This window comes from Malaclemys terrapin, chromosome 2 (genome assembly GCF_027887155.1).
Source record: "Malaclemys terrapin pileata isolate rMalTer1 chromosome 2, rMalTer1.hap1, whole genome shotgun sequence".
Classification (NCBI taxonomy): Eukaryota; Metazoa; Chordata; order Testudines; family Emydidae; genus Malaclemys; species Malaclemys terrapin.
The window spans coordinates 254,056,683-254,072,672 of record NC_071506.1 but is presented as its reverse complement, the minus strand read 5'-3'; the positions used below and the strand labels follow the sequence as shown (position 1 = coordinate 254,072,672).

The 15,990-nt window shown below is 48.1% G+C and overlaps 1 protein-coding gene across 2 annotated transcripts in view; it reads left to right on the top strand.

The window, feature by feature from the left end:
• MASTL (microtubule associated serine/threonine kinase like) overlaps nucleotides 1-15,990 on the top strand; it is a 46,044-nt gene that overhangs the window by 15,109 nt on the left and 14,945 nt on the right. For both annotated transcript variants that reach the window (XM_054020759.1, XM_054020760.1), the window contains exons 5-9: nucleotides 97-203; nucleotides 547-691; nucleotides 2,578-2,750; nucleotides 3,393-4,631; nucleotides 11,387-11,525. In XM_054020759.1, the coding sequence (XP_053876734.1) occupies nucleotides 97-203; nucleotides 547-691; nucleotides 2,578-2,750; nucleotides 3,393-4,631; nucleotides 11,387-11,525 (1,803 nt within the window). The remainder of the gene's footprint in view (nucleotides 1-96; nucleotides 204-546; nucleotides 692-2,577; nucleotides 2,751-3,392; nucleotides 4,632-11,386; nucleotides 11,526-15,990) is intronic.

Below are 15,990 nucleotides of genomic sequence, written 5' to 3'. Positions count from 1 at the left end.
TTCCACTGAATTTAAATACTGTTAATGACTGAAACTTTTCATTTATTGATTAATCCAATAAAAACCTGACACACTGCATTAACTTCTAAATTTTAGAGATAAATATGATGGATATCCTTACTACACCATCAATGGCTAAGCCTAAACAAGATTATTCGCGCACTCCAGGACAAGTGTTGTCTCTCATCAGCTCTCTGGGTTTTGTAAGTAATCTAGTTATTTGTTTGTTAGTTTTCTTCAAACTGCTTGCATTTAAGGTAATGAAAAGAACTTAAGTTGGAGTAATGAGGCTTTTCTGTGTCTCAGTTGACCACAGCTAGTAGCATGTTTCGTGATTGGACTGCTCGTGCCTTTGACTTGAGTGTTCCAGAGGCTACATTAGGTCTTACTCCAGATTAGTGAATTGCCAGATTTGGGTTGTGATTTCCGCTGAGCTCCAATTATAATTTAACTTTGAGTAAATTTAAGACTACATTTTCAGCTGCAGATGTTCTGTACAAACTTTAATCCATTTATCTTTTAAGAAAGTTTCTATCATTTTGATAGTACACTCCAATCAGTGGGAAAATGCAAGGACCTAGTTCAAGTCCCATGTCTGCTGATGGTTTGCAACTTTCTCGAGAATTGGTTTCTCCCATGTCTGTTGGCCAAAAGGATTATACTCCTGTTTCAAATAAACTATTGAAATCATGTAAGTACTGAAAATATGTAAGTATAACAAATCGCATAATAAGCAATGCTGTCAATTTGCGGGTTTTTAACTTGACCAACTGCTTGAATGGGTCCAGTCATGGAGCTTACGTCTCTTCCAAAATACAATGCCTTCAACCACATGATACTCTCTAACACTTGTTACTCCTGAGAGAATTCTGTGCCAAAAAAAAAAAAAAAAATTCTGTGCACAATATTTTAAAATTCTGCATATTTTATTGGCCAAATAATGTGGAGGCTCCAGCATGGCAGTGAGGAGCCAGGCCACTAGGTGCACAGAGATGAAAGATCACACTGCAAGCCCGCACACACACCAAGGGACACAGGCTCTGTGGTGAGGCTGCACCTGACCCTGACAACAGTGCAAGGGCCAGGCCAGAAATACCCCAGGGCCCTGTCCCTCCACGGGCGCACCAGCTGTGGGTAGGCAGGCTCAGCTGGGCAGGATCTAAGTATGTAGATGGGTTTCATATGGGGGGATCCAGATGTGGGATGAGAGGGTTCTGTGGGGGGCAACCTGGGTGCAGGCAGAAGTTCAGTGGGGGGGGGTCTGGGTACTGGGGGGGATCTGGATGCACAGGGGCTTGTTGGGGGGGTTCTGGGTGCAGGGGCAATGAGACTCTATAGTGGGGTCCAGGTGAAGGTGGTTGGGGCTCAGCAGGGGGGAATCTGGGTGTGGGATGAAGGGGCTCAGCAGGAGGAGTCTGGGTGTGGGGTTCAGTGGGGGGTCTGAGTGCAGTTGATTGGGGCTCACTGGTGTGGGGGACTCATTAGGGTGGTCCAGGTGCATGGGGGTTGGGGCCCATGGTGGGCGTTTGAGTGCAGGAGCTTCAGCGGGAGGTGGTCTGGGTGCAGGGATAGAGGTCTGGATGCAGGGGGGAAGGGCTCGGTAGGGGTCTGGATGCAGGAGGGGTAGGGCTTGGGTGTGTGTGGGAGGCTTAGCGGGGTGGTAGCTCGGGTGGGGGGGTGAGGTTTGTTAGGAGGTCCAGATGCACAGGGATTGGGCAGATGGGGAAACAGCTCCCTGTACAGGGAGCCCTCACCCCAAGCCTGAGGAGTAATGGGGGCAGGAAGCGAGGGGAGGGGATATGGAGCCGGGGAAAGTTTTCGGGGGTGCATCTGACCCGGCCACGGCCGATTTGTGCAGGGGAAATACGCTCCTCACCTACCCCTAGCCCAGCTGGGACTAGCAGCTGAGCCCAGTGCAGGGTAGGAGTCACCAGCCATGGCATCCCCAGTGGCAGGGGAGGTTCATGGGTGGGGGTTGTTTTGGGGCAGAGGGATTTGGATGCATGGGGGAGGGGTCTGACCCATACGCTTCATCCACACACACACACCTCCACCAATCACACATAGTGATATACCTCTGGCACAGAATTCCCCCAGGCATAACTAGTCTGGGTTGTTTGTTCAGTGCTGACTCCAACTGAAGTGTTCTTCCTATTGGATCACTAATGCCAGGTTTTGAATCTGAATGTACAAGCCAGTAAAGTCAGATGACATATTTAAATCAAGAAACAAACACTAATTCAAAGATGTTACATGTCATATTTGCAGTGCAACTAAGTTAGTTTTGCTCTGGGTGCCTTAAAATTTGAATTGTCTTACTTTGGTGTCTTGATATTCCTAAACTGAAATGCAAAAGATGGTCAGTGCAGTGCTAGTATTGATTCATTTGGTAAATTATGCCTCTTCAAAAATGATGAAACCCATTGTATGGGAGAGGTGCTGAGAACAATTCCTACATCAATTGAAGTTATGGAAGATTATCTTCAGAGTAGTGCTCAGATTTGGTATGAAGCTGGCTAATGTACACTATATCTTTCAGACAGAATTTGAACTTATTCATTATTTTTCCTTTCAAAGGTCTTGATGTTGCTGCCTTAAATCTCGGGATGCCAGTGAGGAGTTTAACTCCAACTCTCCTTCAATCTAGGAAGAGATTTGGTACCTCCAGTGCCAGTAGCCACTCACATACACACATGTCCAGTATGGAATCAGAATGCTGTAGCAGCCCCAGGTGGGAGAAAGATGTACAGGTCAGGACTACTTTATTTCTCCAAGATAACTTGCATAGTGTACTCATACAAATGTAAGGGTTCCCATACACTGACCATACAGCTTTTCAAAGCACTTTCCGACTGCCCCCTCCCTCCCCGCAGTTACTCCAAAAGCATGGCTTAGATAGAATGGGTTAGATGCACTTTGAGTAGCTTTGCCCCTGTTCGCTTTTTCAGCCAAATGCTCATCCTGTGCAGCACCGTGGGAAGGGAAATTAGATTCCACCTCCCTACTGGCCTGTAGCAATGGGAATGGAAGAAAGCCTGCTGAGAGGAGATCTTAGCCTGATTCTTGCTCAGCTTTGTAATCAATGAAGCTAGCAGTTCTGGGGGGGCATAGATGGCCAGCATAGTGGGCAAGCTTCATTTCTTGTTTTCTAAACAAAATCAGATTGTCACAATGGCTGATTCCTGTTTGATTGTTCAATTACTTGTTTTTAGAATATATTTGTAGTGTCTTTTTGTAAGCAGATGTGGTAAGAAATGTTTCATGTTAAACTGCAGTTTTCCATTAAGGTGGGAATAAAGTATTTTCAACCTAGGTCACAAAAGGGCATATTTCTGTAATGCTGTATTTCTAGAATTCTTACTATTTAAAAATAATTATGTGCTTATTTCCAGGAAACTGACGATATACTATGTTCTGGAACAGGCAAGACAAAGGAAAAGCTTTCTAATACGCGATTACTGAATGCAAAAGACAGTACAGCCTTAAAAAAGAAGGAACTTGAGTTTGCCATCTCTCCCATTGGTAGCAATGACTCTGGCTGCAGGCATGATGCAAAAATTGAGCATTTTGATGTAGGGGACACTCCTGTGACTGCATCAGATGTGAAAGATCTAGTCAGAAAATGTCTTTCTGAAAATAAGGCTTGGGAAGAAAAACTTGTGGAAAGAACTGGTGTGGCTAATGAGACAGGAAAATCTTCCAATCGCCAGCAGTTATGCTCATGGTTGGTTGATCCTGCCAAATGCATCAAAGAGGAGGACATTCTTGAAAAGCCAGGTGTAAAAAGAAGCTTTGAACTAGTTGACACCAGTCCTCTTCAAGAACTTAACTATGTCAAAAAAAGCAATGCAGAATATAAACGCGGCTGTCAAATCTCAGAATTTCAGGCAAACCAAAGCACAGGTTTAACAACGGAAATCCAGTGTTTAATGCTTTCTGGTGATAGAGGTCTACAGGAGACTCAAAAAAATGAAGAAAAAGCTAAGGATTCCATCTATAGGCAGCAAACATCAGAAAAGTCAGCCACTCCAATAATAGCTAAGAATCTTATGCATGAGCTAAATGCAGATTGTGAAAAAGACGGTAAAAAGGAATATATTAACTCTAGTTTCTTATGCATTGATGATGAAAAACCTCTCGGAATCTTGAGTGCAGACTCTGATTTATCCTTCCCTGAGATTTCTGTTACAGAAAGCCATTTAGAAAAGCAGCTTTCAGACCTGGATAAGAGCATTAAAGAACTTTCCTTTGAGGAATCAAAAACTGAGGACATGTCAGTAATGTTGTCCTGTTGTCAAGATGCCTCACCAAGAGGTGAGGAAGAGAATGTTGTCCAGGACAGCAAGCCTTTTTGCCATGAACAGGATAACGTCCTGAAATGTTTGGTTGAAACTCGTACTGACATAATCTCTTCTCCCTCAGAGGAGATGATGAAAACATTGAACCTCCTTAAAAAAAATGTTGTAGCTTTTCGAAGTTATAACAGTCCAATTAATGTGTCCAATGCATCTGAGCCATCAAGAATTAGCATGGCTTCTTTAGATGTAATGGATCTCTCTCCTGCTTGTAGTGGCTCTTACCCCATGGCTATTACCCCAGCACAAAAGGGAAGATCTTATAGGGTTTATCAGGTATGTATCCAAGTGTTGTAGTGGTAACTAGTATGTACATGTGGTCATTGATTTAATTATTTGATATTATATATGAAAGAGTCGAACAAAGGCAAGCAGAGGTAGCTTTTCAAAAGGTCAGACTGTGAGTGGATGCACGTGCATTGCCAAAATTATTGCCTTTCAGCAAGAGCATAGCGATACTCTGTTATCACCCACAATTTGGCCTCTGAAAAATGCTGTCTCAGTTTGCCCTTCTGCAAGGGAAGATCCTTTGCTCAAAACTAGGCAAGGACAATTAAAAAGGGATGTACTCCTTTATTTTTGTCTCAGTACACACTCTCTTGGAGCAGTGAGACATTTCCTTTGGGCCACTTATTGTGGGAGTCTTTAGGTTTTCTGTTGGGCTGTGTTTCTTTCTTGACTCTTCTTTTCCTAGTGCAGTATATGAATGCTGCTGAGTGTTTGGCAGTTGCTGTTCTGCTTCATGTTTTGTCTCCCTGTGCTGTTGATGCTGTGATGCATTCTGTCAGTTTCAATTTAAGAGCGTGTCATTATGACTGATGCAAAGAAAAACTTCTGTATGCAGGGTGTGAAGTTCTCATTTTAACTGCAATAATCCTAATTATATTCACAATGATATAAATACATACATTTACTGTTATTGAAATATGTATAGCCCTGCTGTCTGGACTTTAGAGAAATCGCCATTATATTAAGTAGCCCATGGGAAGAAAAAGGTAAGAGTGCATGTTTCAGTCCCCAGTGCCTGCTATTGTGTTGTTATTGGGCGTTACTATTACTAGGTTAAGCTTTCTTAACTAACTATTGCTAGGAAGGGGGAGATTTAAAGCTGACCTAGGAGAGAGGGTATTGTTAAAATGTTCTCAGGGTTAGCAGTATGTGCTGAATGCCCCTGGCAGACTAAAGGAGACTAACTTCAATGTGTTAACTTTAAAAACCCCACTTTTTCTTTCCTGTGACTATCTGGCCTTTTTTGGATTGCTAGCTCCTGCTTTACTGTGAAATCACATCAGCCATGGAAATTAGCTGTAGCATATAGTTCAGCCTGCACAGAGTTAGGACAGCAACTGCTTTATCTTCTGTACAAGATGGTCTTACAGCTTTTTTTTATATATATAATTTTAGGCTGTACGTTTAGGTATCGAATTGTATGTAGTAAAACTGAATCTTGTAAAGTCAACCTAGTATTAAAATGGGACCTATGTGCCTTCTTCTTCGAGTGATTGCTCCAGTGTATTCCACAGTAGGTGTGTGTGCTCGCCACATGCACCGGTGCCGGAAGTTTTTCCCTTAGCAGTACCCGTAGGAGGGGAGCACTGCTGCGACCCCTGGAGTGGCGCCTCTATATCACGCTATAAGGGGAGCTGCGCACTCCCCCCACCCTCAGTTCCTTCTTGACGCCAGTGAAGATAGTTGGAACTTTGTGCTCTAGCCTTGCTGTAGCCCTTCTAGTAGCCTTAGTAGTACTCATCTTCTCCATAGTTGGATAACTTCTTTAGTTAGTTGCCTGGTGCGGGGCATGCCCCAGGCTTCAAGTCGTGCGAATCCTGTCGCGGTTCTATGCCAAGAAGCGACCCGCACACTCAGTGTCTTCGCTACTTGGGTGAGACTCACGTAACTGATGGCTGTAAGATCTGTTGGTCATTCAAGCCTCGAACAAAATGTGAGAGAGAGATCCGGCTCCGGGCCCTGCTAGTGGAATCTGCGTTGGCCCTGGCACCGGCGCGCCGATTGGACTCAGCATTGGGTACCACATCCTCCGTGCGGAGCGAGGCGCCCTCCACCAGTTGGCACTGCTCACCCGCTAAGAAGCAAGGGAAGATTCAGCGGTACCAACAAAAGGACATGGGTGAGGCCGGCTCCGAGTTGGGCAGCCCACGATCCCCCTCGGGACCCAGACCTCCGACTCGCGCTGAGCGGAGTAGCCCGGTCCCGTCCATGTGTGCCTCTCCCACGGAGAGAATGCCAGAGGCTGCACAGGCCACACGTGACATGCTCTCCCTCCCGATGTTGGGTGCGCCACCCGAGACGGGCCCCCGGTCCTAAGGGAAGCCGCTGTTGGGAGCACACCAGTCCTCCCTGGCAAGACACAGCCCGTGCTCTGAGGACCGTGTGCCCCATTTGATGAGGTCCTCACATAGCTCGTGTCAGCCCTCCACTCCAATCAGACTGGCTGACTCGCCCGTGCGGGAGTCTCGAAGGTCCTCCACTCCCCACCGGGAGCGCAGGCACTGAGAGAAACGGCGTCGACGCTCCTCTTCGGATAGGAGCTACAGGAGCAGATCCCAACACCATCGTTATGGACGCTCGGGCTCGAGTGCCCGCTCCGCCAGACACCATGGACAGAGCTCTCCTTGGGCGTAACTGGCATTGAAGTGTCGTAGCTGCAATCGCCGGGACGACTATGAGAGCAGTAGTTCAGTCGAGTACCGGTCATCGTCGAGGTCCATATCTCAAGGTCGGCACCAGCACAACCGTAGATGCTCCCACTGCTCCTACGTCACCATGAGGTCAACAGCCACCTCGGCACCCAGCTGCCCGTCCCCAAGCCGCACTGGGCCCAAGAGCAGCCTCCACCGCTTGGCACCCAAGCCGGTCAGTGGCAAGGGGCACCGTGGCAGGGCCAATAGTGTCAATGGGCACCATGGCCGCAATTGCCTGCCCAGGCGAGACCCCGCTCGGAATCAGAAGTCAACGGGCACCGAACCGGCGGCACCGGGCCCAGACTCAGTCTTGGGAGTCGAACCAGTGGCACCTCGCGATGCCCTGGTAGCTGGACCGGTCCCCTCGCTGACACGGGAGGAGACCATAGTGGCACCTCCATCCATTATACAGGAGGACTTTAAAGCTCACCATGAGCTCCTCAAAAGGGTGGCCTCGAATCTCCAACTCCAGGCTGAGGCGATGGAGGAGCCATCGGACACCCTTTTCAATGTACTGTCCTCCTTGGCACCAGGCCATGTAGCCCTACCCCTTCACCAAGGTGTGGCCAACATATTGACTGCCCTGTGGCAGACCCCAGCTTCCTTGGTCCCTATCTCCAAGAAAGCGGAGAGAAAGTACTTTGTTCCGGCTAAGGGACATGAGTACCTGTACTCCCACCTGGCACCTAACTCCCTGGGGGTGGAGTCAGTCAACCATCGGGAACGCCACGGCCAGCCTGCACCCACCCCCAAGGACAACGACGCCAAGAGACTTGATTCTTTTGGCAGGAAAGTTTATTCTTCTGCGAGCTTTCAACTTCGGGTGGCCAATCACCAAGGCCTGTTGAGCCACTATGATTTTAACTTGGGGGTCTCTATCGAAGTTTGAGCCTCTTCTCCCGGACCTGGACAAGAAAGAGTTCAAGGCTCTGGTTGAGGAAGGGGCAGCAGCGGCGAAAGCAGCCCTCCAGGCCACCTCGGACGCGGCGGACACGGCAGCCCGTTCTATGGCGTTGGCCATATCCATGTGAAGGGCGTCATGGCTTCTCCTGTCTGGTCTGTCTGCAGAGTCTCAGTCTCTGATGCAGGACCTTCCCTTCGACGGGAAAGCGCTGTTTGCGGACCAAACTGGTGTTTGCCTGCATGGGATGAAAGACTCCCGTACCACCCTGCGAACTCTGGGCATATATGTCCCGCCAGCGAAGGACAAACCTAGGCCACAGACCTCCACTCCCCCTGCTAGGGGCAGATATGCGCCCCCTCCTAAGCAACTGAGGGAGCAGAGACGCAGGTCTCAGCGTCAGTCCCGCTCGGCCCCGTGACCAGGCTCCTCGAAGGGCAAGAGGCAGGGGAAGAGGGCGGTTTTGACTCTTTGCTGGGGGCCACCAGGCCTGTTGCCATGGACACCCCGCAGTTAATGAAGTTTGTGTTCTGCAACTGGTTATCTGCGTTCCAAATGCAGTGGTCCCGTATAACGTCGGACCAGTGGGTCCTCAGCACGATTTTCAGGGGCTACATGTTGCAGTTCACTTCACACACACCCTTCACACCGGGAGGACCTCTGGGACTGGGAACATGCCACCCTCCTAAACCAAGAGGTGGCGTGCCTTCTCAACCTAGGTGCGGTGGAGAGGGTACCGGCGGAATTTCAGGGCAAGGGATTTTACTCCCAGTACTTCCTGATCCCAAAGGTAAAAGGCGGGCTCCGGCCCATCCTGGACCTGCAGAACCTCAACAGGTTTATGGTCCGCTACAAGTTCCGCATGGTATCCCTGACCTCCATCATCCCCTCCTTAGACCCAGGGGATTGGTTTGCGTCCCTGGACCTCCAGGATGCATATTTCCACATCCATATTTTCGAGGGTCACAGGCGCTTCCTCCACTTCCTGGTAGGGCGGGACCATTACCAGTTTGCAGTCCTCCCCTTCGGCCTTTCCACGGCCCCCAGCGTTTTTACCAAATGCATGACAGTGGTGGCAGCCCACCTCTGGAGGAACGGACTGCAAATTTTCCCTTACCTGGACGATTGGCTCCTCAAGGGCAGCTCCCGGTTCCAGGTGTAGGCCCAGATGCAATTCCTGCTGTCTACATGCGCGGGTCTGGCCTAGTGGTGAACGAGGCCAAGTACATGTTGGTACCGGTTCAGCTCATATAGTTCATAGGGGCTCCGCTAGATTCCCTAGAGGCCACAGCCTCTCTTCCCCGAGACAGATTCGAGACACTCAAAGCTCTCATAGCCTCGGTCACGGCCTTCACCGTGACGACGGCAAGGGTGTGCCTTCAAATCCTAGGTCACATGGCAGCATGCACGTCTGTGGTGCGACATGCGAGACTCAGAATGAGGCCCCTCCAACTTTGGTTGGCCTCCCAGTATTCCCAGTCCCGGGACAGCTTGGACAAGGTGGTCACGATGCCTCCCAACATGGTGGCCGCTCTTCAATGATGGTCCCTCCCAAGCAATATGCTGAACGGGGTCCCCTTCCGAGAACTCCCTCCCTCTCTAGACCTGATATTAGATGCCTCGGACCTGGGCTGGGGAGCCCATATAGGGGACGTTTAAACCCAAGGCAGATGGTTGACCTTGGAATTGTCTCTGCACATAAACGTCAGGGAGCTGAGGGCAGTACGCCTGGCATGCGTAGCATTCAGTTTGCACCTTCGCGGGAAGGTGGTCAGAGTCCTCACGGACAACACGACCGCAAGGTATTACATCAACAGGCAGGGGGGCAAGCGTTCCTTGGTCCTCTGCCGGGAAGCCCTGGACCTATGGGAGTTTTGCATAGCCCACGATATCTCCCTACGGGCCTTCCATCTACCCGGCGTGCGCAATGTGTGAGCCGATTGCCTCAGCAGGATGTTCTCCCACCAATACGAGTGGTCACTCCACTGGGAAGTCGCCCAACAACTCTCCCAAGAGTGGGGAGCTCCCCGGTTCGACCTCTTCGTTGCTCCTGTCTATTCCACATCCCGCCCTCCTTCCCCTCTGTCGGAGTTGTCTAGCAAGAAGAAACCGAGGGTGGGGAGTGCGCAGCTCCCCTTATAGCGCGATATAGAGGCGCCACTCCAGGGGTCGCAGCAGTGCTCCCCTCCTACACGTACTGCTAAGGGAAAAACTTCCAGCACCGGTGCACGTGGCAAGCATGCACACCTATTGTGGAATAGACAGGAGCAACACATCTCGAAAAACGCCAGTTACGGAACAGGTAACTGTCCTTTCCGATGGGCAGGTTCTGTTGCTAATATGACAGTAAGCATAGTGTGCATTGGACTATTGCATCAAAGATAAAGTTAGGGATCAAGTGAGGGCTACATGTTTTTGACTTACGGGAGTCTCTATTCTGAAAAGTGATTATGTAACATACACTGTGTTTATTCAGTAGCATCCTACTTTTTTCCACTAAAACAAGAAGATTTTACTCTGTCAATCGTTAAGTGCCAGCATCGCTATGGAGAACGTATTGGATTATCTTCGAGCTCATATATCAACAGTTGTTAATGAAGTACCATTTTAGGGCAATTAGTTGAAATCCCATTGTCTTCAAATGATGCACTGTGCAACCCCACTGAAAGTAAGACTCACATAGGTTTAACACTGGGCAGAATTTCACCTGCAGAATCTTTATTACTGGAGATGAATATATAACTCCAAGAACCCAGCTTGACTTCCAGATCCCAGGCTGTCAACAGGGCGGACAGCTTAAAAACAACAAAAGCCATATTATTTGTAAATCTGGGATGTAATAGCTGTGGAATCCCATGATGCCAAATTCTAGTTTTTAGATGAGCGTTACATTTTAAAATATATTGAATACATATGCATATATATATCCACTTTAGCCTGGTTATTGAGCACACACTGCTAAAAGCTGAGGCTATCTGGACAATCCCCTGTATAAATTACCTTTGAGATTCATAGTGGGAGGAGTCATTCTAATTGAAGACTGTAAGAAGACTGATATTCTTTCATTTCTTTAAGGGAAATTGTTTTCTATGGCTCTATGATACTAGAGCAATTGTTCAGAAAGAATTTTCCTGTAGAGTGAAGGAATGGGACTCACTCATTCTTATGCTTTGGGGTAGTTGAAATTCATTCAGCAAAAAAAAGGTACAAAACCTGTTGCAGTTCTGATTGCAATTTGTTGTGTGAAGAGTGGGCAATAAGCACACTTTTTGGAACTTGGAAATAAAATACTATTAATGTACAAGTTGTAAGATGTATCTTAAATTAATTGCAGTCCTAGCCAGTATTTTTACTGGAAAGAGAAATAGACTATTGGCTCTTTGTATGACATTTGTATTTGAAATCTTTTCTCTGTTCTTTGGCATAAGACACCTAATCAGGGAAATGCTGACACACCATATAGGACTCCAAAGAGTGTAAGAAGAGGGGCTGCCCCTGTGGAAGGTGAACGCATTTTAGGAACCCCAGACTACCTGGCACCTGAATTGCTATTATCAAAGCCTCATGGTAAGAATATTTTTTTATAAATGCAAGAATGTGACTGATGTTTAAAACACATTTTGTAGACACTTAAGGATGGATTTGTAAAGGTATTTAGGTGCCTAAAGATGCAGATAGGCATTTTTGAAAATCCACCTAAACACCTAACTCCCATTGATTTCAAAGGGAGTTAAGTGCCAGGAGCTCTTGAAAATATACCTGGGCACACGCATCTTTACATGCATAAATATCTTTGAAAACCTGGTCCTTGCGCCTTAATTTTGGATTAGGCATTTGGTTATTTTCAAAATCTAGTCCAGAATTAGAGGGATGTTGAAAAGTGGCTTTTGCAATCATATTTTCGAATAAAATAAGTTTCATTCCATTTATATCAGAGAGCCAACTTGTGGATTTAATGAAAATCCTAAAAATACACATTGATTCAGTGCAATATTTCCATTGAATATTCAGGCAGACTGATTGTGTAGCAACCTTTATTTTGAGTGGAAAATGGTAACAGATTTTAAGACTTCTTAAAGAAAACAAAATATCACCTTAATAATCTGCACCAATAATTGGGGTCTGATCCAAGTCAATGGAAAGACTGCCTCAGAGACAAATTGCAAATTAGCAAGGAAGCAAACAAGCACAGTTAAAAACAAAAAACAAGGCTAATGCATCACAAAATGTGTTGAATTCATTTGATGATTGTACTTTTATTTGCTACTGAATAGTATACTAGTAGATTTTCTGTAGTATATTTTGTAAACTTAATGAATTATTAGTGATTTCAGACCTCTTATGGAACTCTATTAAATCTGCATTGAGAAACAGGGAGACCATTAATTTGTGAATCACCCGTTCATACATAAATGACAGTGAAGTTCTACTATACAACTAAACTACATTGTTTCAATACAATTAAAATACTAGTTATTCTTTTAACATTATAACTTAAATAGCTAAACAAATATTTCCTAAATAAGAATTTGATGTAATACTTTGCACTTCTACTTTCACGCTGTGTTCCATCCCAGGATCTCAGAACACCTTACAAACATTAAATCTCAACATCCCTACGCATTTAATGAAGGGGAAACTGAAATTCTTCTTCGAGTGCTTGCTCATGTCCATTCCATGATAGGTGTCTGCGCATGCCATGTGCACAATTGCTGGAAATTTTTCCCTTAGGGATATCCATAGGACCGGCTGTAGGGCTCCTGGAGCCGCATGTGAATGCACCGGTTTAAGGGATGCCGCTGGCTCCATACCCCCTGAGTTCCTTCTTACACCCGTGATGGTTGCTTGGAATGATCCCTCGTGCTCTTGCAATGCTTTCTCAGTGGTTTGGGCTTTGTAGTCTATTGTATAGTATTATATAGTTATTAGTTAGTATTAGTGTATATAGTGGTCCCTGTTGTTGAGGGACTCTTTTCCCAAGGGCTGGGCATGCCCCGGTCCCCAGGCTTCAAGCTGTGTACGTCCTGCGGCAAGCCCATGCCAGTTAGTGACCTGCACTCTCTCTGTCTAAAGTACCTTGGGGAAACTTACATTAAAGAGATGTGCCAGATTTGCAGAGGCTTGAGACCACTCACTAATGGAGGCAGCCCTCAGACCAGCCTCGGAGCCAAGTCGCTCTGAATTGGTGCTGAGCACTTTGGTTTCCGTGTGAAGTACTCCACCAGCACCATGCTTTTCCCAGCACCGTTCTCCATCCCTGGTTCCAAGGAAGAAGCATAAGAAACAGCAAGCCAAGAGAGGGTGCTCTCCAATGTTGAAGAGGGTCAAGCGGGAGTGGCTGACACAATGAGACCCATGCCGTTCTGCTCATCCTCCCAAGAGCCATAGTCAGCTCCGGCAACTCTGCCTAGAGCACCATGTCCAGTCTGGGTCCCACCTCCTAACTCCTGGGAGCCATCATGGAATTTTGAGCCTACAGGCCCCTTCAACTCTGGCTTTCCAGGCAGCAAAGGATCTGATGTCCCTCCCAATCCTGCCCATCCCTCAAAGCCCCCTGCCAGCCAGGACTACTGGGGATAGAAGGAATCAAGAGTCGGTGCATTCCATTGGAACACAGACTATCACAGAAGCATCCAGAGGAAAACCCTCCATGATCCTGCTGCAGCAGTCTCCAGCCCATCGTCTGTCACTGGTTCCCCAGCACCACCTGAAGGCGGAAGCGGGTACGGCACCGTCATTGTCTCTGAGAGAAGAATCCTCTTCAGAGTCTGAGAAGGAATCCTTCACCCTGCTGAAGAAGTACCGGTACCCAACCTACACATCAGACTTCGGTATTGGCCCCCCAGCTAGCGCTTGGCCAACACGCCACTGACCCATGCAGTGGCAGTATTGGAACCTGTAGGGGTTTCCCTGATACCAAGGCCCCTTCCTATCGGTCATACTCAGTAGTGTCCAACAGGTGAGCCACTGTTTCGTCCCACCTGACACTGGACCCTGACTACCAAGGTCCCAGAAGTGGCCCCAATGGAAGTGATGCAGGTGGAGGAGGAAGAAGCAACCCCTCCTGCAGTGCTAGCCTCTACCTAGTCATCCCCATATGAGGCAATCGCAGGCCCTAGTAACCTGCTTCCACCAGATGACTTCAGGGCCCATCAAGAGTTCCTGAAATGGGTCGCCACAAACTTGGGACTGGAAGCTGAGGATCTGAAGGAGTCTGTGCACAGCTTGTGATAAGCTGGCTGCAGCGGCTCCCTCCAGAGTGGCCCTACCAGTTAATGAGGCGGCATTGAAACCTGTTAAGGAACTATGGCAGACCCCGTCATCTCTGCCCCCTACCTCAAAAAGGGCAGAGAAGTACTATGTACCAGCCAGCCGGCTCAAGTCCCTGTACTCGCTCCCATCGCCTCTCCCCCGCCCCCTCCCCGGGGTCCCTCATGGTGTTGGCTGCAAACAAGCGGGACAGATGGGGCCGTTGAGCCCTATCTCAAAAAATAGGACCTGTTCGGATGCAAGGTTTCTTCGACTGGCAGCCTCCAGCTACATATTTCTAACTAGCAGGCATTGCTGGGGAGGTACGATTTTAACCTGTGGGACTAGATGGCCAAGTTCAAGGACTCCCTGCCACAGGAGTCAAGGCAGGAGTTCATGGCCATCCTGGAGAAAGGCAAAATGGTGGTCAGGACCTCCTTCCAGGCAGCTCAGGATACGGCTGACTCAGCAGTCAGAACAATTGTCAGCTGTCACCATGAGGCGCTACTTGTGGCTCCAATCATTGGGCCTCATGAAGTGCAACAGTCCATCTAAGAGCTCTCCTTCGAGGATACCTTCCTGTTCTCCAAACAGACTGACTCCAACCTTCATGACCTCAAAGACTTGAGGCCATGCTTTGTTCCCTGGGCCTTTACACATCTCCGGCCTCAAGGAAGCTTTTCAGACCTCAGCAGCCTCCTAGGTTTCCGGCGCTTCCCAGGCAGGAGCCCTACAAAAGAAAGGCAAAGGTCTATAACATCATCAACCCCTACCTTCTGCCTCAGCTTCTCAGTCGGGCTCATGTAGGTACCCTGGCGGGGCCAGGCAGGCCTTTCGAAAGTACACCCGAGGATGGTATACCAGACTCGGCTCCAAATGTATCCCCCCTTCCTCCCAGTGTGGCCTTACATAACATCAGACTGCTGACTGATCAGCACTATAACAGTCGGTTACACCCTCCAGTTTTTGTCCACCCACCCCCGTCCCTCTTCAGGTACCCTTTTCACAAACAGCTTCTCGTCTAGGAGGTGCAAGCCCTCTTACATGTGGGAGCTGTAGACGAGGATCCTAAAGACTTGAGAGGGAAGGGGTTTTACTCCCAATATTTCCTAAACCTGAAAGCCAAGGGGGTCTACAGCCCATCCTGGACCTGTGTAACCTCAACAAATATCTCAACAAATTGAAGTTCCACGTGGTATCCCTGATCTCCATCATTCCCTCCCTGGATCCAGGAGACTGGTACGCTGCCCTCAATTTGAAGAACGCTTATTTCCACTTTACATTTTCTCTGGGAATGGGAGATTCCTCAGGTTAGTGGTGGCCCAACGCCACTACCAATGCACAACTCTTCCCTTTGGCCTGTTGGCAGCCCCACAAGTTTTCACAAAGTGTATGACAGTAGTTGTCACCTTCCTCAGACATCAAGGAGCACAAGTCTACCTGTACTTTAGAGATTGGGTGATCAAAGGCCTCTCATGGGTCCAGGTTCAGCACAGCATTGGCATAGTATGGGTCACCTTTCAGGCGCTGTGTCCATTAATAAACGAGCAGAAGTCAACTTTTGGTCCTGGTTCAGAGAATAGAGTTCATCGGGGCAATGCTCATCTCCACCCGGCCACGGTCTATTTACCAAATTCCGAACTATATCAGACCTGATCACCCAGGTCGCAGCCCACCCTTTTACAGCCTCCCAGGTCTGCCTCAAACTGTTGGGTCACATGGTGGCATGTACCTATGTGGTGCAGTACAAGCGGCTATGATTCAGACCCCTACAGATAGCAAC